The 22,327-nt window shown below is 36.0% G+C and overlaps 1 protein-coding gene across 6 annotated transcripts in view; it reads left to right on the top strand.

The window, feature by feature from the left end:
- grid2 (glutamate receptor, ionotropic, delta 2) overlaps positions 1-22,327 on the top strand; it is a 446,512-nt gene that overhangs the window by 395,544 nt on the left and 28,641 nt on the right. For all 6 annotated transcript variants that reach the window (XR_014088939.1, XR_014088940.1, XM_081610703.1 and 3 more), the window contains one exon: positions 10,356-10,522. Coding sequence is in view for 4 of the 6 variants with exons in the window: in XM_081610703.1 (XP_081466829.1) it covers positions 10,356-10,522 (167 nt within the window). In the remaining 2 variants the exon portion in view is untranslated. The remainder of the gene's footprint in view (positions 1-10,355; positions 10,523-22,327) is intronic.

A 22,327-nucleotide genomic window follows, 5' to 3' on the forward strand; every position in this document is an offset into this window, starting at 1 on the left:
TTGGTGCTGGCCCTGAACTGACCTAATGCATCAATAATGGGCAAAAAATGTAATTCTGGGAACAAAAGATCTAAAGTTCCTAAAGACTCTGATCAACATATAAAAATAGAGTATACATAACTAATACTGTTTTCACAAATAAAAGGTTTTATGTGGCTCATCTGGAAAAATATGTCCAGTTCAAATTTGATAAGTGTAGCTTCTTTAACATCATTACTGAGTCAGGGTGAACAGTCAGGGGTTTGCCCATTCCCCATAAACTGGACATTTAAAGAAGCAACAAGAAATTAATATGCAGAACAACTATAGGTCAGTTCTGTTATTTTGTTTATTAATATCGATTTTTTTTTGTGTGTGTGTGTATTTTGATTGATCGTTCTGTCCATAGATTCCATCACTTAATGGCGGCGAATTAATATCAGAATCATGCTACCAGTTATTTTCTAAACAAATCAATATATTTCTTAGTTCTTTACCACTAAGAAATATATTCTTCAAATTACATACATCACAGGATTTTCCTAAATCTGTGTGAGATTACAGATCTATAATAAAGGATGAATGTAAGATTCTTTACAAATTTCCCCCATGCGTTCCAATAAATGCGGGGGGCGCTGAGTTTGCAGAACTAATTTGTAGGTAGAAAGGAATTTACTGTAAAACAAAAAAAGCTGTGAAATGGGAACTGTTACCACATTTCCCCCACAGCAGCAGAAACAATAAACTAAAGATGAGCTATGTAAGGAACTGTCTGCTGTTACGACTTGGAAAAATCACTGGAAAATCTTCTGAAAAAATCCATATCAAATGTGGTGGATGGATATTTATTTCTTTTCAAATAGGCCCCTTCTAAAATGTTTCCAGAATAATACAAGGCTGCATAGCCAGAGATTTTCTTTATTATTATTATTATTATTATTATTATTATTATTATTATTATTATTATTATTATTGTTTCCTCTGTGGTTAAAAAAAAAAGAAGGAAAAGGAGGATAACCAGTGTACAGAAATGTGTGTGCTGTCAAATGAAGTTGTCTCCCATGATGTCTGGTCTCATTGCTTTTGACAAGGTGAGAAGCTGTGTAAATTTGTGATGACCTCGAGTTCAGTGATCCTTCCCATTGAGAGGGGAAAGGTGTCCGTCACAGTTCAGACGTCTAATCTGTCCACTGAGTCTGATTGACCAGAAGGAAACAAAGGGGGCATACTCACAGGAATAGGACCTTTTAATTGAAAATAAGATGGATGAGAGATAGATGGACGGGCATGGTTCTCAACTTACTGTAGTAGTTCAGACATTCCTTCCATATTTTTCAAACTCATTATAGGGACTGCTTTTCTAAATAAATTAAGGACTGCATAAGAGAAAAACTGAGAAATAATGATTTTTGCATTGCACATGAGCTTCAAAACACATGTATACACTCTGAAATGAGTTGGATGGACACAGTAGAAACTTGAGGCCTCAATGAAAGCAGTTACTTTCACAAGTTTCATGTGAATAAGCAGCTATATATATATATATACTGAGAGAGACCAACTATCAAGCTGCTCTGCCAATCCGAGCTCAAACACCCGTTTATAGCCTATTGCTTAAAGAATCTGGATTTTCCATGTTACTTAAGGCAGTTGTTAGTCATGTGATTAGATGGGTGTAAATCTGTAGTACTGTAGCGTTTTTGTTTTAACAAAATGGGAGAAACATTCATAAAGTTGCTCTGAGACAAAAGTTTTGACCGCCTATTAATTGCATGAAGATAGTGTGTGATTATTTTAGAGCATACAAGCAAGAACAAGAATAAAATTCTCCTTGGCAGAAGTGCAAACACTGTATTGCTCTTATGCATAATCGCTTAAGGGTCACTTTTTAGCAGTAATTCAATTTTTCACGTTAGTGAGGGGCATACTAATGAGCTGTGACTGTTGATTAAAGCCATACAAATCTACAACATGATTAATATGGGATCTGCATTGTCTGAAAATCTCACCCTTTTCTTGTATCTTTTGTTTTTATCTTGTTCTCACATCTGCCACAGTCTGTTACCATCTGTTTGCCAGGGACACATTTCACCTCCTGTAATGTCTTGCTATATAAATATGTCTTCATTTTCACTGCTTTTTATCTGGGACAGCTCAATGTTAGCAGGACTTTTTTTCTGTTTTCTATTTTTTTTTTTATAAAACGGAATAAAAAACATTAAAAGAAACATCTGAATAAAACAGACTTGTTCAAATGCATGTTTGTTTCATAAAATCAAAACAATTTTTGGACATGTGTTTCCTCGAAAAAATGGGATCTGATTATAAACTATTATCACTTTTGAATATTATTATAAATGAAATCAAATGATTTTATTTTTAAACAAATTGTGTATTAAAATGTGTATATGGAAAAATATAACATTTAATTAAGAAAATTATAATACTTTTGTCCCACTAAGGGACAAGGGTGTACAGAAAATGGATGGATGGAAAATACTTTCTACCCTACTTCCAAAAAGTGTCGAACACTTATCATGTTTTACATTTATCTAGATAGACAATATAATTACATAATATATATTTTTAGAAGCATTTTAGTTTGACATCTTAGTAAATTAATTGATTATAAGGACTTTGAGGTCAGTATCTTTAAGATATCGTCATGTTTGATGAGTTGTGGCTGGCATGAGACTGAGAAATCTAGGGAGTGCAGGTGTGTTTTTGTTGTTGCTACAAAACATATTCCATAATATCTTCAGGGAAGTCATCACAGGATGCTGTCCTTTCCAGGAAACTTCTCAAAAGGTCCATCACTCAACAAACCACCCACCTCCGTCAGTAGCACAAGCCCCTTGCTTGTAAAGTAGAAAAACTGGCATGTATTTGGGATTGCAGTTGAGATTAATTTTTCTATCGACACTTGATGCGTTCTGCAATTCTAAATGTTACAAAAATGTGCCACAACACTGTTGTGACAGTTTTCTTTCTTGTCTTTGTGATGCAACAGCTGCACACACAAGCTTTGCAATTTTCCCCCATATTGCACATCTAAGTGCTGGTTCAAGAAGTGAACGCCTTCTCCAGCATCTGTGTCTTTGCTGACGTCCCATTATAGATTCCCATTCAGCAATTGAAAACTCAGCATTGAAGCAACAGCTTGGACAAATATAATCAATCACTGGAGCCAAACTCCACTAGTGTAAGCAACGTATATTCATTCACACGTCTTCGTGCAAAAACCCAAGTACTGCTGGCGACTTCTTCACACACACAGTGCTTTGGTTAAACGCTGCACTTTGTGTTTCAAAGTTTTAAAAAATCTCATGCCACTCGCACAAATACAAAGGTGATCATATTTGATTCTGTATTGTCTTATTGGGAAGTATTTGCTTTTTGATTTTTATAATGCACAGAGGCTCACAAAGGTTACTTTCATTTAAGTTGGCATTTGTAGATATTCTGGTTTAAACACAAACAACTTATTAGCGCAGTTTTTGAATAGATTTTATGTTTGGGCTCCACAGGTGTAAACCAGGTCACCAGCCTCTCATGCACTTCATTTGCATCTCAAAAGGAACATGAGTAAGAAAAAGATGGACAAGATGTCAGAGAAACGCGAAAGATACGTTTCAACAGCAGGCAAATGAAACATCAGAGTCATTATGAACAATACAGTTAAGTAAATATGAAAAGAAAAGGAAACGGAAAGAAGTGATTTTTGTATTCAGCCAGATCTTATTAAGGGTGGCATCTTAGTTTTGGCTCACTGATCCGTCTCGGATGATCCGTCTCTCCAACATCTGTCTCCAATTACGCCTCTCCTTCACTATCGCATCTCTCATCGACTTAACGGGGTCTGGATAAAGATTTGCATAGAGCGTGGCAATTGGCGATTAATTCCATTGTTTTTTTCCCCAAGTCCTCCTTCCTGAAGAGACAAAGACAACTGATGACAGCCGATGGTAATTAAACAACTGAGAAAACAAAGAGAGGAAAGGCAGAGAAGAAGTTGTCATATAGTGTCTCTGGGGATTGAGGCGGCTGGTGCCACTAGAGCAAACAGCTGGACAGAACTCCTCCTGAGGAACTGATGCCTCATGAGGACTACTAGCCTTTTGTGGTCTCAGACGGCGTGTTTAGCTGTTTGGTGATAGGAAAAATATTCTTTGTCGGATACAAGAGAATGTCAGGTGGTTTTAATGGGAATACGTGAGTAGATGATGATGTGCTTGTTTCTGAACTAATAAATGAGAAAGGGTCCTGCCAAGAAAATTTAGATTATTTACCCAAATTGAGTGCTTTACCCCTGTTGCCCGAGCTCCATCTCAGACAACAGGGGTATTTTAGAAGAGCTACCTAAGTCTCTTCAAATTCAGCTTGCATTACAAAAAGGAGGGGGGAAACATGCCTAAGCAGTTGAAGTGTATGCTTATTTACATTACCTATAGTGACAACATTGTATTTTCAGTGTAATTCATTGCAGAATATGTGGAGACATAATGCAAAAAGAAACTTACTTAAACACAGTTTTCTCCTCCTACATGAGAACTTGTCTTAAAATAACTTTCCTCATGTATATTGATGCAGTACGATGCACAGAGGGGGAGGCGCTGTCTCTCTTTTTCGCTTTGATTGATTTCCCTGCACCTAATCTGATCTTTATTCAGATCTTCACATATCTACACGAAGCCAGCCAGAGCAAAGAAGGGGAAAAATTTGGCTGGGGAGCAGTCGCTCATTTTGATGCTCTCTGAGTCGTCAAATAATGCCCAAAGAAACAGAGGGAAGCAAGTACAGAAAGAGCATGGAAGCACAGAGCCATAGCCAGCTTGGCTTAAGGACTCAAAGAAATGTTTCTAGAAATGTGAGCACCTGAGTTAAATGGATTCTTTTGTTAACTATTTCACTGTTATTAACCTCTGCTTTTGTTAATACACTCTAAAGGCACAAAAAAAAGTCTCTTATCTGCTCATTGCAGTATTTTAGCTCATGCAATTGTGGAAAAGGAATAAAAGTCAATTGTTGCCTCTTGTACTCAAGTCAACCAATAAAGCATTGTATGCAAACCGGTTCACGGCCAAAAGTGTCTTATATCATCGAGTATAGATGTGAATTGAAGGTTTGTTTTGAAATGACGTCACACAGACAGAAACCAAACTGTCTATAAGGTGTAGAAAAGGAGCAAATCCTTAGATCTATGTTGGTTATTGCATGGCATGTATAGCAGTAGATTTCATGCTTGCCTTTTTTCTGTCCAAGCCTGCCTTACATCTCATAAAATCAAACAAGTCAAAGGGGAGTGATGCAAGAAGAAAGGCAGAGCTCTGCAGCTGCTGTGGCTGTGAGGAGACGTCTGACATGACAATGATGCAATTTCAAAAAAAAAAAATATATATATATATATATATATATATATATATATAGATACACAGACCTATTCAATAAGTTACAATATTACTGAAGAGCTAATTTAGTTCAGCAACTAAGTGAAACAAATTATACAGATTAACTAAACAAACTGATGTTTTTAAGCTTTTATTTGTTGATTTTCTGATTAGCATTAACATTAATATTGGAATATTACATCTGAAGAATTTAAAAACTGAGAAAATGTGGAAGTATGTTTAATACCTGCTTAAAGGTTGTTATTCTCAAAAAGTATTTTTATGTTGACAAGCAAATATTCCACTTTAATGAACATGACTGTAAGTAAATGTTCTTACTTTTTGTGATTTTCTCTCTTGTGGTTTCTGCCACTGACCCTGTGTGTCTACCAATAAAATGTTTAACTTCTCTTTAGTTCTGCTCTTCTCTCCTTGTATTTTGGCCCATGCTGATTGACTCCTCATGGATTAGCTACCAGTCTCTGATCTTTGATTGGCATGTGCAAGTCTTGGTCACCCCAAAACCATCATGAACCAGCCAAGGCTGGGCTGATCACACTGCAAGTTTGCACCATAATATTTGCTGCAGGTAAAAAATAACTAAATATTGTGGTGCAAAATGATGTGCTTATAAGCTATTTTTCAGCATCATTGCTGTTGCTGAGGTACGCATCCTCTCTTAAAAAGTTTTGGTGTCTTTCTGCACTTTGCCTGCTTAATTTGATGTAAGAATTATAATGATTAATGATTGGCATGTGTAATTAATCCAACTTTTTATCAGCAGAATGAGAAATGCAGGGAAGCAGCTGTTATTTTAAGCTTTAAATCAACAGAAAACTGGTGTACTTTTGTTTGACAGCATTTCTCCTACATCCAGGAATTATTTTTTAAGTTAAGTTTGTTCTGTGTGCACTATCTATGTAGGGTCCTGCAGAACCTTTTTATCCTTCGCCTGTGCTACAAAGGAAATTCCCGCCTTGTTCCAGTACCTTACAATTTTTCATGCTGTTGCCCATCAGCATCACACTCATCAGATAGAAATATATATATATCCCTGTCTAATGTTTAGATTGATGTATGACAGTCTGTGGTTGTGTGACTGATTCAGTAATTCAGCGGAAAATAACCTTAACTACAGTAGCACAATGAAGTGCCTTACAGACATACCCTTGTTTTTACATTAGTCTGGAAAATGAGGACATTTTGAAACCTTTTGCAATCTTTCTTGCAATATATATATATATATATATATATCTGTGATAAGAAGATAACTTCATAACTTACAGTGATAATAAATAGTCTGGAAAGCAAACCTGTTGTCTTCACAAGCTGTCTGACTTCCTTGCACTCCCTTGCAACGTTTACTGTCCCTTTCTCTCTCTCTCTCTTTAATTATTTAAGTCAACATAAGTGAACTGCCGCCCACTAGCTTGAAGGAGGTCACAGGGGTTTATGGTGGGTGTTTGTCTCAGATGAGTTCACACGACTGAATAACGTTCACATTCCTAAAAGTTATTAACAGGATGTGTTTCTGTGTGAGCATGTTTTCTTCATTAAATTAGACCAGTTCTGTCATTATCAAACTATAGGTATGGTTAGTAATTCTCCTTACCCAAAAGTGAAGAAACCTTAACAAAAGAAAGCATATATATACAGAAAATGTTAAAATGTGTTAAATGTTATATAGAAAATTAAAGGACATATCATATAAAAATGCACTGCATAAACATGTAAAGCAATTTGTTTAACCCTGAGTTAGGAGAAGGATGACCTGTCAGATTAACTTCAACTGGAGAACTTAAACAGCATAGTTCATATGTTGTTTTCCAGTCCCTTCCCCTTGTGTCATGTATGATTATTTTACAAAGTATTTGTTGTTTTGCTTTATTCACAAAAGAAGAATGGCCTTCAGGATGTCATTTTTATAGTGCCACCCCAGCTGTGATTGTTATGTTCATTAATTAATCAAAGTTAAGTCGATATTAAAGTGATGCTGTGCATGTAGAGTAGTTGTTCTACTGTATGAAATCAATACTCCCTATTTGCATGCATTTTCTCTCTGTTTATGAAGCACTGCTGCAGGTAACCACATTTTCCTTCACCTACTTCACCACAATACTCTTAGTTGGGATAACTGCTCAGGATTTTGCTCATGTTGATGGTGGTATAAGTTTACTATTGATAAGAAAAACTGGATCAGTCTAGCTGTCAAGTCAAAATATCTTTAGCGTTATAACAGATTTAGGATCAGCAGGATATAAAAGGAATAATTTTAGTAAAATAATAACCATATGACATATTAATGTGTTAAACCCACATGAAAATCATTTTATCTTACCGATTGTAAGAAGGGGATGATGAGTCTTTAAATCAGAACTAGATTTGCCAAAATTGGAACAAAATTTGGTATATAATTCTATGTTGTTACTGCATCAGGGAGAACATAGCTTGAAGAATACTGTTTTTGAGAGAAAGGGGCTGAAAAGGCAGCTAAATGAGATTCAAAGTAAAAATGTTTTTGCTTTCAGGCTATGCTGTCAACTACTATACCTCTCTGGAGCCTTTCTTATTGTATGGTTACCTGGAGACCATTTTATATGCACCAGTAATGGATTAATGTTATGGTTACTAAAAGTCTAGCAGCTGAATTTTAAACAGGTTGAACATGTGAAATTGTAACCAAAAAAAAGAACGAAAGCAAGACTACATTTGCTCTTGTTCGTTAAAATTCAAAGCTGACTCTTTAAAAAAGGATTTTTTTTAAAGGTTTTATCGGCTCTAGTGGCCTTTATTTGATAGTTGGTTAAGAGGAAAGTGGGTAATGAGAGAAGGGGAAGACATGCGGCAAAGGTCGCCAGGCCGGGAATCGAACGTGCGACAGCCACGTCGAGGACTGAAGCCTCCATATGTGGACTGTGCTCAACCCCTGCGCCACCACAGCACACCCTAAAAAAGGAATTTTTAACTAAATGATGCACCCTTCCAGATAAGTAGGTGTACAAGACTGTTTTAAACTGATGGTAAAGTGGAATGAAAGACTTATGGTTATTTTAGACTTATGTCAATTTAATGACAAATTGTAGCCAGTAAAACATTCAAAACGTTTGGGAGTAGTGAGATAAGGACCTCAAGCACGCATATGCCTCAGATAAAATGATAACACTTTGTAAATAAGACCAAGAATAGCTGCACATATGTATACAGAACAAATACTGAAGCGGCATGATGGTGATGAAAGTGACCAAAGTGAGCTGAGGTACCATGAGCAGTCTATTAAAACAAGTACTGCAAACACTGAAAGGGAGACAGTGGAATAATATAATAAAAGTTCCTTGAAATAGTACGATATGAAAATAATAACATAAAAACATAACAGGCATGTAAACATACTGAGTTATAATGGGCAAGTCCCAATGCAATGGGGGAAAAAAAGAAAGAGTCGTCATGGGAGTCTTATTTGCCAGAGTTACATAGTCTGATGCAAGTTTTAACTTAGAAGTTACTTTAACACACATTTCTATATTATTCTTGTCTATAGGATCTCCTTTCTTTATTATGAAAAAAAATCAAAGGGTCAGAAATTCATATATTGCTTTTAATTTAACTGATCTGAAGCTTTTATAACAGTAAAGTCTCTGTTAATGTTTACCGTGGCCTTATTGCTCATCATGAGTGTGCTTTATCAAGAAAGTCAGATTTTATTTATTTCAACCTTAAATTATAGTATTATTAAGATGAAAGATGTCCCTGTAAGTGTAATTGCAATATTTTTTTATGTCAAAATTGTGAGTCATGTCACAGAAATAACCACACATAAAGCTCACAATAATTTTTTAGGCCATTTCATTTAAATTCAGTAAACATAAATGTTCCTTATATTTCATATTATAAAATGTAAGTACACGTTTTACTAATTTCTGTTTTGCAAAACCAGTTTTTTTTAAATTCAGCAATAAATGGAAGGCATGAAAGCATTCTTCACAACTAATAGCAGTGCTCTTCCCTTTCTTTTCAAAGCTGTAAAGAGTAATATGATCCCTTTTGATATCCTGCAGCGAAACGTTGAAGACGTGTGTACACACACATACGCGCACACACTGCAGCAGACTTAAAGCTGTGAAATCACCCAATCAGAAGGCCTTGTCAGCCCTCGGACATTAGTCATCACGTATGAGCCAAGTGAGGCAACACACAAACACACGCGCTAAAACACAGATGGGTTTGAAAATTTTATAAAGCACCATTAAAGTTAATGACACACCAAGTCCAGAATAATGTATTATGAAAAAAGTGTGTGAATGTGTGAGTCTGTGTGTATCTTTCTGTGTCTGGCTGCTGCATTTATCACTGTTTGACGTATCAAAGGTGTTTTTATGAGAATATCACAGTCTCTCCTGTTTCCATATTTTTGTTCTTGTAGAAAAAAATATTGCTCTATTGAATGTTAACTACAGGACGTGTTAACAACAAGCACCTCAACTGAACTAAGCCGTGATTCCCATTTTAAGTCCTTTATGGCTTTCTCAACAACAATCCCACACTCGGACTAAACACACTGACAGCATGGAAATGTTCCCTGCATAAAATGCGAAAAGTATCCCAAACTTGGCTTCATAGCGAGTGATAAACAAGGCCGTTTATATCACATACATCTAAAGTTACAAGAATGTGGAACAATAAAGTTGGATCTCTGTTAAACGCACTGGTCCACACCATATAAAGAGGGGAGTCAGGGTGTAATATTACTTAGACAACAAAAATCCCTGATCGAAAGCGATTAGAAAGTCTCTTGGTATTGGAGGAAATAAGTACTAGCAGACTTCTTGCTGCTTAATGTATGTAACCATAACTTTGCAAACAAAAATGTTTTAAATTGGTTAATTGGACCTGGACTGAGAGTCCAGCCATAACTATCAGAATAACTCAGATACTCTATAGGATTCCTGCTAAAGAAGAATGTCTTCTTTCCTCTGTTTCCCTTTCATTAAGGTGAAATATGGCCGCTTTGGCTTTGTGTGGGATGCAGCAGTGCTGGAGTACGTGGCCAATAATGATGAGGATTGTTCATTCTACACTGTAAGCAGCAACGCGCCAGACCGTGGATATGGTATCGCCATGCAGCACGGCAGCCCCTACAGGGACATTTTCTCCCAGAGGTAAGACTCATAACAGTAAACAACATCCTAGCAACGTCTATGCCCCTGTTTCATTTGTGAATTGTGAATTGATTAAATGTGCATTGATTGAGGTGTTTTGTTTCATGCTCTTTATCCCAGTCCTTTTACTTTAAGGTTCAGAAATACACTAATAAGTTATGAATAATGCATTTTCATTTTCCTGCTTCTCTTGATTTATTTTAGTGAAGTAAATTGGCCACTCCTGCAAACAGGGATTCAATGCACTCTGAATGTGTAGATTCAATTAATGTTCAGAAGAGAATATGCAAAATATTCATCCATCCATCCATGGAGTCAGTCAGTCTCCAGTTGAAATTTGGACCTCTTTAGACAGGTTAAGGGTAAAGTTAAAGAGAAATCACACGCTTGTAAAATGGCTTTTAAACGAAACAGAACTCTAGTTTTTGTCATCTGAAAAAGCTTGGAATAGAAAAACAGAAGCCCAACATAAATGTGGCCCTTAACACTGCCAGACGTTTTTGTCTGATTGGTCAGTTGCTCAGTGAAAAATCAGAATTGGTCATAAATCTGTTTTCCAAGAAACAGTAAAACTGCTTTTAAGCACCGATACTTGACACTGAGCTTAAGCAAATGTGACAAGTTAGCCTCAGAAGAAAATCAACAATAGATTGTCACAACTGTTTGCTTTAAGGAAATTGTTGGCTTGTTCTTCTGAGGGAAATAAGATCTTGACCTCACGATGATGAATGCCCTTACGACTTACGTAGTGATTTGGGACAATAAACAAAGCAGAATTGATTCAAATGTTTCAAATATTCAAGCTGATCCCAGTTGTTTACTTTGTTTGGCCCAACACAAAGTCTGGTATGTCTCTTCGATCAACACAGCAACTGAATTTATTCATTTATTCATTATCTTCCTATTCCCTCATGAAAACAAGGAAGTATGGTAATTTTTGCAGCCGGTACGCAAAGGTCATTCACTCATTTCCTCTCAGCAATTGTGTTTTGCTCCTCAAAATCTGGAGGAATTCCTTGTTTGTCTGTTTGCATTAATCTTTAATGTCACGCTGCAACATAAAACCATGCCGCCAGACTGCAACCTCAGCAGGTGCAGTTATTACTGTAAGGGGCCCCACAAGGATTCCCTACTTCTCAACAGAGTGTCGTGCTGGCTTTGTATGCAATCAAGTTTAAGATCATTTCAACATGAATGGGAAAATATGGCTGATATCCTCATTACACTTATGAAAGTTACATTACGTAAAACAGACAGCAATGTTTTTATGAGTGCTTGTGAATATCTGCATGTGTGTGGTAAACGACTTGAGTACATCTCATTGCATGGGCCAAAATATGGGAATGCATGAATGTCGAGGTCTCTTAATAGCTCCATATCTAATGAAGCATTGCACTTCAGAATATTGCCTATCATGACTTTTATTAAAATAAACAAGCAATTAATTAGCAAGCCATGTCTGCAATTTACTTTTATTACTGTTGTCGTAATGTCTTTCTCTTGGGAAGGCAGGTTCAAACTGTGTCCTTACTTAGACCTAATGCTTCAAAGTAAAACAGAGTAGAATTATCAGGGGGGAGAATATTGTTGTGGATGTATAATTGCTTTGTTTCTCTTTGAGATCTGTCATTCTGACATTCTCTATTACACTGATTACTGAAGCACAGCATTGAGGTTTAAAAGGAATTATATTAGCAGTCTGTGCCTTTGCTCCATGGAGAGAAACATTTCATATTTGGTTGTCTTCTGTGGTCCAATCATAGCAAATCTTGAGACTTCTTGATGTCTCATTCATTTGGTTTTGTGTTAATCAAACAATTAAGTAACGGTTAATTATACTGTGAGGTATTTTCCCCTCTGAATCTCTAACCAATCGTGATTTTATATATAAGCAGAACATACAATTTCCTAATGAATAAATAATTATTTTTAAACGACCTCCGAATTCAGTTAAGTGTTTGCTTAAAGAGGAATGTTATATATTCTTTTCATGCTTTAGCACAATTTTCTAAAATTTTAATACAGTGCCTACAACCAGGGTATTCAAAACTTTGTAATGGTACTCATATAGTCTTGAGTTTACCTGAAAAGTGGTTGATAATATACTTGGCATCAACTACTTTCCACTAATTTGGTACCAGCCAGTCAAAACAAAGCTAATCAACACTGATAAAGACCTTCTAAACAGCAACCAAAAGGATGAGTTGCTTAAGCAAAACATTATCTTTACCTCTGAACAGAAACGGCTCAAAAATAAGCACAGTAGAAATTATTTTAAAAACCCCAAGGATGGACCGACAGCAAGTTCTGCTGGACCTGAGTTCCCAAAATTGATTAAATTCATTGATAACATGATAATATCAGGTTGACAAATTAGGTTGACAAATCAATAATTCTTGTGCTATCTGTGTTCAGAGCAATTCCCTTTCAAGTAATGTCCAGAAGGATCCTATATGGTACTTTCAGGTCATACTTTCACAACCACAGACCCTGGATCACTTTGTCCACTTTATTCAACACTCTAACCGAACTGTGTGCTGCCATCGTCTTGCTCTGTCCAAATGCTTGTAGGGTTTCAAATACAACCAAATTTTAGTTCATCTTTATCAACATATCTTCAGCTGATTCTGCTGAATAACGTATTTCTCCTCGGATTAGATTTAAGCTGGAGAACGATCAGAGTTTATGAACCAGGCTGTTGAGCTTTTTTTAAGCAGCTTTCTTTGCTTTATTTTATTGTTTTATTTGTTTTATTCTTACCCTCTTATTTATCTGTAATATTTTTTTGGACTACATTCAGCCCTCCGTCCCACATCAACACCTTTCAGATGGTGGCAATGCATAAATAAAACATCTAGACCAGATTGAAAGTATTATCTGAAAGCACGTATTGGTAGCTCAAATAAAACTCAAATATTTATATTTAATCATTTGTATTTTGTGTTTAATCATACAAAAATTACATCTTTTTTTCATCTTTGTTTTTTTAATATAACACTTTGTGATTTTGTTTTGGCAGAACGTGTCATGATTCAATACGTCACATTTTCTTCTTTTATTTTTATTCGTTTTTGCTTCACTTTGGAAGGAGTGAAACCATTAAATTGCGGATTATCATGCAGTCAATAACGGCCTCCGTAGGAAACAGAAAGTGCAGACTGCTGTGATGGAGCCATAACACCGACGGGAAATGTTGTGGAACTGCAACACGAGCCTCAGTATATCACATCAGACAGGCTGCGTTATCTACAGATTTGAGATGCGCATGATTTTGATCTGTTGAACATTCTCTGTGGTATCACTTTTATCTGCTAAAAGCGGAATTTAAAAACAGGGATGTGCGGTGCAGGATATACGAGGCTTACCAAACAGGACAGAATTGACTCGAGTCAGGAGCAAGAATTGCTTAAATAAGCAGGCCACATCTTTCAGGCTGCCATATTGCTTCCTAGATGAAAGCAAATACATTATTTGTGTTTTGGACAGTATTCTCCCCCTTAAAAACCACAAATTCTTTTGTAGTTTTTCTTTTGTAGTTTTTAAGTCACTTATTGCTTCCTACTCCTGATATTAAACTTATCTTTAGCTGCTTGCTATTTGTCTATTATCTTATACAATTTAATAATGGTTGTTTTATTATCTATTTTGTAATATTGTAATGATTCTAATGCACAGTTTGAATTGTATTTTATGTTGTATCTCCTTGACTTTTTGCATTTCAGAAAGATTTTACTTGGTGTCATTTTTAAATCAACTCCAATCTCCATATTTGCATTTAAACTTTTCCTTACATTCATCTATTTTCCATGCCATTTCGTAGCAGCACTGGTCCTTATCGATGTCATACTCATACTTCAGTCCAAGGATAGCATGTTTCCTACTTTACACTGATGATGACATTATGTGGCCTTGAGAATCCTCGGCACATTCCAAATATTTTTAATAACATCAGAGATGTGATGACAAATGCATTTCTAAAAGTGTTGTCTAAATCTCCCTGAACCAATTTTCAAAAGTTGAGTCAGAAAAATCCTTAGTTATCTTGCTTGTGTCAGTTTGAAAACAAATTAATGAAAAGAAAAATTAATACCCACATAATTTCATTTAATTTAGATAGTCAGTTAATCAAAAAATCTTTTTATGGACAGCGGGTATGGAAAGTATTCAGACCCCTTTAAATGTTTCACTCTTTGTTTCTTTGCAGCCATTTGCTAAACTCAAAAAAGTATGTACATGACTCTAAACCTGAGCAAGTGAAGTAACCTAAGATTACAGCTTCACTCACTCTTTGGTTATCTAGCAACAACCTGTTGAGTAACTTATGTTGCAGCAGTTTCAAGTTTTGCCACTGTGCCTCATAACTGCTTAAAAATAAGAAGCATCAGTGAGAAGTGAAAGGAGAAAATTAATACAACCGCTCAAGAGAAAACTAAATAAAACAGGAAAGATCACGTCACTGGCCTGGCAATATTTCAGATTTTTAACACAAAAAACTAATAATTATCAATATCCACTGGTATGAAACTCTTAAAAACATTTTTCAACCATATCGTCCAGCCTTACTCCACAGTTACCATATTATCATCTGTGTAACACTGCTTGATCAAACTTGGATACCACCTGACAATTCATGGGGTCCGATACATCTATTCTTACCTGTCACCTCGAAACACTCGGCTGTCCTTTTAGTGCCTGCTGTAACTGATCAGGACTGTCTGATTGGGAAAGTGAGGCCTACTTCATATTTTGCAGGTAATAGATTTCTTGAGGCTGCGATGGTGTAAATACAGAGTGATTGGCTGGTATACCTGGGGAGAATCTCTGCAACTTCTGAGGAGTATTTACTCTACATGTTTACGTCAGAGTGTGTGCTATGCAGACTTGAATTGTGCATCAGTGTGCATGTGCGTGTGCGTGTGTGTGTGTGTGTGTGTGTGTGTGCGTGTGTGCGTGTGTGTGTGTGCTCTGCATACTTGAAAAGTGTTTGGTATGTGCACATCCCCCGGGATAATATCAAAGATGAAAAATAACTTATTTGCTTTGACACTTTAAAGAGAACATGAGCAGGGCAGCATCTGTAGAAACAGACAGACTGCTTCAACTTTATCGTTTTCAAACGCTTTGTTTGCTGTGAAGTTCTATTGCTGTAGCTGAAGTGCAGCAGCACTTCACATCTGTGTTTCTGTATGTGCGTGTGTGCAAATCTGCCAGCATTTGTCAGCATTGTGGAATAATCTGGAAGTGTGTTCATGATTCTGTGTGTGAGAGTTTTTGTGTGTGTGTGTCCTGCTCCATGATTGATGGAGACAGCCTGCAGATTTACCAGAGTCAGAAAACAGTGCCATAAAGGGCCGCTCCGCTAATTTAAACTGACAGCTACTGACAAGTTGTTTTGAAGTGCTGAAGGGGCAAGATTAAAAAAAAAAATCCTTTCAGGGGAATACATTATTTTTGTGTCTGCTTGTTGGCAGGCATTGATATGAAAATTTGAAACATAAGATCAGATCCACAGCAGATGGACATCTTGAGATGTTGTTAGCCATGTATTTTATTGCACTTTTGAAGCATGTTCTAATCTTCAGTTACAAGATGGCGATGCCTTTTATGTGTGATCATGGAAGAGAAACCAGTGTGTAAATGCTTAGGAGTCTAGAGAGTGCACGGAATTCAGTTTGTGGACAAATACCAATAAAAAGCTCAGATAAAATTAATAGCAAGCTCATTGTTATATTAATATTATTTTGTTTTCATTTCCTATTGCACAGTTGAGTGCTAAGCAGAGGGCGCCATGTCCATTGTTTAATTTTGGTCCTGCTCTCCAAGAGATATATTGTTGTTTCATTACCTGGCTGAAAGCGAGCGTTCCGCTATCAGCTTGAGGGCTGATGGCTGAATGGTTCTAAAATAGAGCCACAATATGGTGTATTTCTGTGGGGACCATGGCAGAGCATGTTCTGTGGCATGCTTGAGGGGCCAAATGACGATTACTACAGTGACAAATCTCTGTCACAAACACAAATAAATCACACCTCGGGGGCCACAGGGTAGATTGCAGTGGTGAGCACACACCAGAGGCGATTTTCACTCCCAAGAAATTATGTTAGATTGTTCAGCCCTTTTCACACATTGGGTACAAAGCATTAATGACTTTATCAATCTTTTAAACCGGCAGCATTTTTAGTTGATTCCTCTCGCACTTTCAACTTGTATGTTGATATTGACGTTATTTGGCGGTCACAAATATAAAAAGAAGAATGTTTCCTTACAGTCTTCATATTTACCTTTTTATGCAGGAGGTTTCTGTACCTCCACTATAAGTTTAAGTCTTGCCGTGGAGGAGCAAACACCATTATGGAAGCGCACTGCCTTTTTTTAATGCATCCCACAGAGACCATTTATGTTCAAGCAAATTTTAATTTGCTTGAACATAGCATAGCTTGAACATATTGGGCTTCTGGCAAATTAGCAATTGTAGAAGGATCTTTGCTTTGCAAAAGTCAGAATTCAGTCATTTACCTTTAGAGTTGTTTGGGTCAAAGGAATTGCCAATGCAAATCTTTATTACCTATTTTTTTTACTATTACTGTGAGATTATAATGTCCATGCTTACTGTTATCTGAGAAATTAATCTCTGCCGAAGCCAGTACCTCTGCAGCAACTTAGTTGTGTGAGATGTTCAAAACTAGTGGCCCTGGTGTTACCCAACTGGACAGTTCACTCGGGCCCAATGGTGGATCTGAGAGGATCCAGAGTATTGCATGGGTCTCAGCATTGACTTAAAGCACTTTTGGTAATAAAATTTACATTATTTGAATGTTAATCATGCTTAAGAATCCCCAAAGACAAGGGCAATAAATTCCAGGAGAGGCCACTGGTATTTTTGACCTCTTAGACTGCTTCCATGCTTTGTTCTACCATAAATTGGATTAAAAAGGAGCAGAGAAGAAGAATAGGAGGAGATACAGTTCTTTGAGTAAATACAAAATGATGGTATTAACGGAGAAAGCTGTCCAAACATGATAAAGTAATTGTTCCTTAAATTTAAATCTGCACCAGTGTGAAGGACAATATTTCTGACGACACAAGCATTTTCACCTCTGTGCGTCTCAAAACAAAAACATAATAAATGCTTCTCGGAGCAGCTTAGGTAAAATCTATGAGTTAAATTAGATAAAGACATAAAGATACCGAGGTATAATCTACAATGTGATTGACTTAAAACAAAAAAGTAGGATAAATATTTTCTGCAGTGATGGAAAGTGCTCATTGTGACTTATCTCAAAGTTTCTATGGCAGTTGTTACAAAGTATGCAACTAAGTGTTGGGTTTAGGGGACAATTCTTGTTTCAAACCAGGGACATTTTGGTTTGAACATCTTTTTTTTTTTTCAAATTGTCAAAATTTTTGATTTTGTTTAATGACTTTATTTTGTTTTTTGTAAAGTTCTTATTATAATATAGAACATGGGTTTGATGACCTAAAACAGTTTGAGAAAAGAATGAAAGAAAAAAACTAAAGAAATCTGTAATTAATACCATTTCACAGTGCTTTATGGCATGTTTGTATATTTCAGTAGTAAAAAAAAAATAAAATAACTCCAAAAGTTATGGTTTCAGTAGATGGTTCTCCTAGACGGACGTCTCTCATTATCCTAAATGGTTCATTTGAACAAATTCTAAGGAATCTATGCCCAAATTATTTAGGTAATTTTCACAAGGTTTCACTTTGAAAGAAAAAGCTCAAAGGATTCTGGGACAGAATGATCTTATTTTCTTTCTTAAAGCTTGATCTAGTCTTCTATTGTAAGTTTGATAATTGATAAAGTATTAAAAATACTTCCACTAACATTTTGTAAAATTGAAATAGCTTCTCTCACTCTGTCTTTTAGACATTTCCATCTCTTTTCATTCAGTTAAGAATCTTTCAGAATTATTATTTTTTCCATCACAAGGATAATTAAAAATGTTTCAAATCAAAAACAAGTTAGAAAATACATCTTACAAATACCCCTATAAGGTTGTTTTCTTTTCACAGCATGACACTATTTGTGATGAGAAATGTTCACACTAGACTTCAAGATGCTTTCATGACAAAAGCATCTTTGTAGTCATTCACATATGACACATGTTCAGTTCCCCTCAGAACAATGTAAAACCCAGTGATTGTGTAAAAAAGGGGCTTTAGACTGTGGGATTTAATTTCCTGACATAGTGAAGGGATTTGAACCTTCAGGAAGCCAGAGTGGATTTACTCTTTTATTATTTGAGAATAAGGCGAGGGTAATATTTAATCAAAAACATATTCAAAAAATGTATCTGAAAAGATTGTTTTGGTTTTACTTTTACATTTTTGATTTTGGATTTCATGTCAGTATCTTCTCACAATTTTGTCTGGATTTGATGCACTTACAGGCTTTACGGAATTCCTCGACTTTATCAGTCTCTTTATGGACGTGAAATCGAGAGACCGAGTGCAAATGTGTGTACAATAACAACAAACATTCATTTCCATCGCCTTCACTTTTAATATGTCTTGACTTGCCTTCATTTCAGTCTCAGATCAAGGCATGCATTCATACCTTCTTCATTGTTCCGTCTGCAGCCCCAGCTCACTCATGTGTTGATTTCATTTCCTCTTCACACCATGAATTCAGTAAGTGATCTGTCACTAATATGAAAGTACTTCTCTACTAAAGCCTGCTTTGAAGGGAAATTTAGGTGTTGTGAGTCTCAATGAAGACACAGTATATAGATCATAAGCTGTTTGTTTGTGATGCTCTCATATAGCTTGGCAAGCTTTTGTATTAAAAAGTCTCGTAAAGGTGAAATTGTCAGTACCGGTTAAAATAACTCCTGATGGACTTCCTTCTGAAAGTTTGGTTATTGCAAACCTTTAAATAAGATTTAATGAATTGAATAAGAACTCTTTGCAAAATGCACAAGATTGAAGAAAACTGACTTGAATGCGCCAACCCGGAAATAAATAAATTTTTAAACCTAAGATGAAATGGCTACAGTGAAAGGATTATGACAATTGTTGTTTATACATAAATCATTCGATTAAATCAAAGAACTTTGCTCGTTTCAAAAAATTTACTTGAACTTGGAAACTGTGCGGGAACTATGAATCTTTGAGCTTTGTTTGAAATTATTCTACTTGTTAATCCTATGTGTTTATGTGGCTTTCATTAAAAAAGAGGTATAGATTATATAATTGTGCTACAAGTCATTGTGTGAACAAATATGGCCAGTGAAAACCGTGTCACAAGAGGAGAGCAGCAGTAGTCGTTCCTCTGGATTGTGAGAGCTTCTTACTGTGCAGCTCTTTCTTTGTCCTGCAGAGTTTAACTTAGTCGCCCACAGTTTGTGTCGCACTGTTGTGAATATTCCTGTAAAGTGCGTGGTGCCTTTCTATTATTGTGTTAAGAGAATAATTGACATCTTGGAGCTGTATCAGAGAACAGAATCTTTCTTGAAGAAATGTTTCCCATAGATCCGTTGCAAAAAAGTGACTTTTTGCTTTACTTGCTGTGCTGCTTTTTGTCACCCCATGATGCCAACGAATTATCGACTTGAGTATTGACATTTTTGTCAGGGTTTTCTTTTCTTTTCCTTATTTATCTATGTCTCTTATTTTCTTTTTTATTCAATTGCAGTGTAAGATAGCTATGTGCTGTTTGACTGTGGATTGAGATTTTTTATGTTTTTATGTTTAGTGTGTAAAAGTAAGTATGCAGTAGACCACTACCACATATTAAACTTTAAATAATTAATGTTGTTCAAGAATTTCTAATACATAATTTTTTTATAGGCTCATTATTTTCACATTCATTTGTATAAAGTTCTACCATTCAACAATCCACAAAGACCAAACATTCAATCAAAACAAGCCCTGTGGTGCTCCTGGTTTAGAAACTAAAGCTAATCTGTATAATTTAATTTAAAAAAATTTCTCAAGGGTAGTGAAGACATCCTTTTTAAGCTGCATTTACATTGTCCGCTTTCTTCCCGTGTATGTTAGTATATTGATAAATGAATTAACTTGTTCCATAAAATATAATTTTACAGATCTTAATCTCTTCACTTCATTGTGAACCAGTGTACCAGTTTTGTTTTGCCCATATGTATTTCTATTATCAGTGTAAAATTCATAGTGTTCGTTTTTAGTTTTGCATACTTGGTGTTAGCTGAGCATTTGCAATTAAAAGTTTAAGAGTCTACGGCTGCCCCGGGGTGATCTAATACTTGAATTAATGAACAAGCAGGTCAAAATGTCATCAGTCGAACATTTTAGCATGTTGAGGTAAAAAACTTTCATTACTACAGACTGATTTCTTTGCTGTGACATTTGCTTGGCACTCGCATAAATCTTTAGTTGCGAAGCATATGTATGCTTTACAGTCACATTCGGCAAATTAGAATATGTTTTCCAATGAGGTGTCATTGTCAGATCAAAAGTGCCTTTTGCAAATATTAATCTTTAATCAGCTCATACTCATGTCATTTTTAGCTGTAAGCAAAATATGATCAAAATTAAGAGAAATGCAGGTTTGAAAATGTTAATCTGTGTGAAATTAATTCACTTGATGGGTTACTGGAATAAAGGAACATTTCCTCAATGATATTTAAATTTATTGACTATGAGTATAGATTGTGTCTCAGGGATGTGACACACCAGACATCTGTGTTGTGGATTTTTTATTATGTTTTTTGTGTGTGTATCATTGTAGCTTAGCTGGAGATCCCATAGTGTGCCTGCCTGTTAAATGTGGCTGTAGGGTCATTTACCTATGGCCGCACATCTTCCTGTGCCATTTAAATGAATGACAATAACATGATAGCAGCTCTTGTGTTTGTTGGTTTTGGAAAATCAGAGACGTTGTTTTAGAAGACAAAATCATAAATACATTTCCAGGTATTGGTGTTTTCTGTTCTCCATTTGACTGTCTGGCTCTCCCATTTCTCAGCAGATGGTCCTTCGCCAATTTTTCACAGTCAAAGTCAGCCCACACACTTTCATTCAATAAATCTTTATTAATCCCTGTTAACAACATCAGTCTATCTCTCTTTTCTCTCTCTCTCTCTGGCTCTCTATATCTACTTCAGTCTCACTTCTGCTTTTGAAATGTTTAATGGTGGTTAATGGTAGTTGTACTTCTGTGCAATGTTTCTCATAGTTCAGCTTGATAATGGATTCCAGTTCACCCACACACTGTGGCTTAATGATGCTTAATTGAAAACTTTACTGACACAGTGTATGACATTGAACCCTGAAAGCGCTAATTGGAATAATTAAGCTTTGCAAACTTTACTCGTGGGACCAAGGACCCCAGGGTAAATAACCTTTCTTCTTTCTTTTTGTCCCATTGTTAACTGAAAGGTCAGGAGCTTTGGAAAAGGACCTGACATTCAGGGTTTTAACACTTGTCCTCCTTTTTTTTTCTTTTATTTTGTTTCATTTTTTACTGGAGGTTAAAATTAGTAGATATTTCAGCATGCACAAACAATTCTGAACAATCATGGAAGTAACAAGAAGTGCAAATATAATTAAGAGTCTGATGATCATCCTGGACTGGTCACCGTAGTTGGCTGCACACCTCACAACATCCGGATAAAACAAAAGTGATTTGAAATCAGTTCTGTTTTTGCTTCACTTGACCGTCTTTCTTAGTGAGTAATGGGCTCACATATGTAATCCATTGCATGTTCTGACAAATTTCATTGTGTGCCTACTTGGAAATATGTCTGGAGTGGGTTGTGTTTGTAAATGTAAGAAAGGATCATGGCTTTACAAAGTGTTGGGTGG

Source organism: Poecilia reticulata, chromosome 9 (genome assembly GCF_904066995.2).
Source record: "Poecilia reticulata chromosome 9, P_reticulata-male-v2, whole genome shotgun sequence".
Taxonomy (NCBI): domain Eukaryota; kingdom Metazoa; phylum Chordata; class Actinopteri; order Cyprinodontiformes; family Poeciliidae; genus Poecilia; species Poecilia reticulata.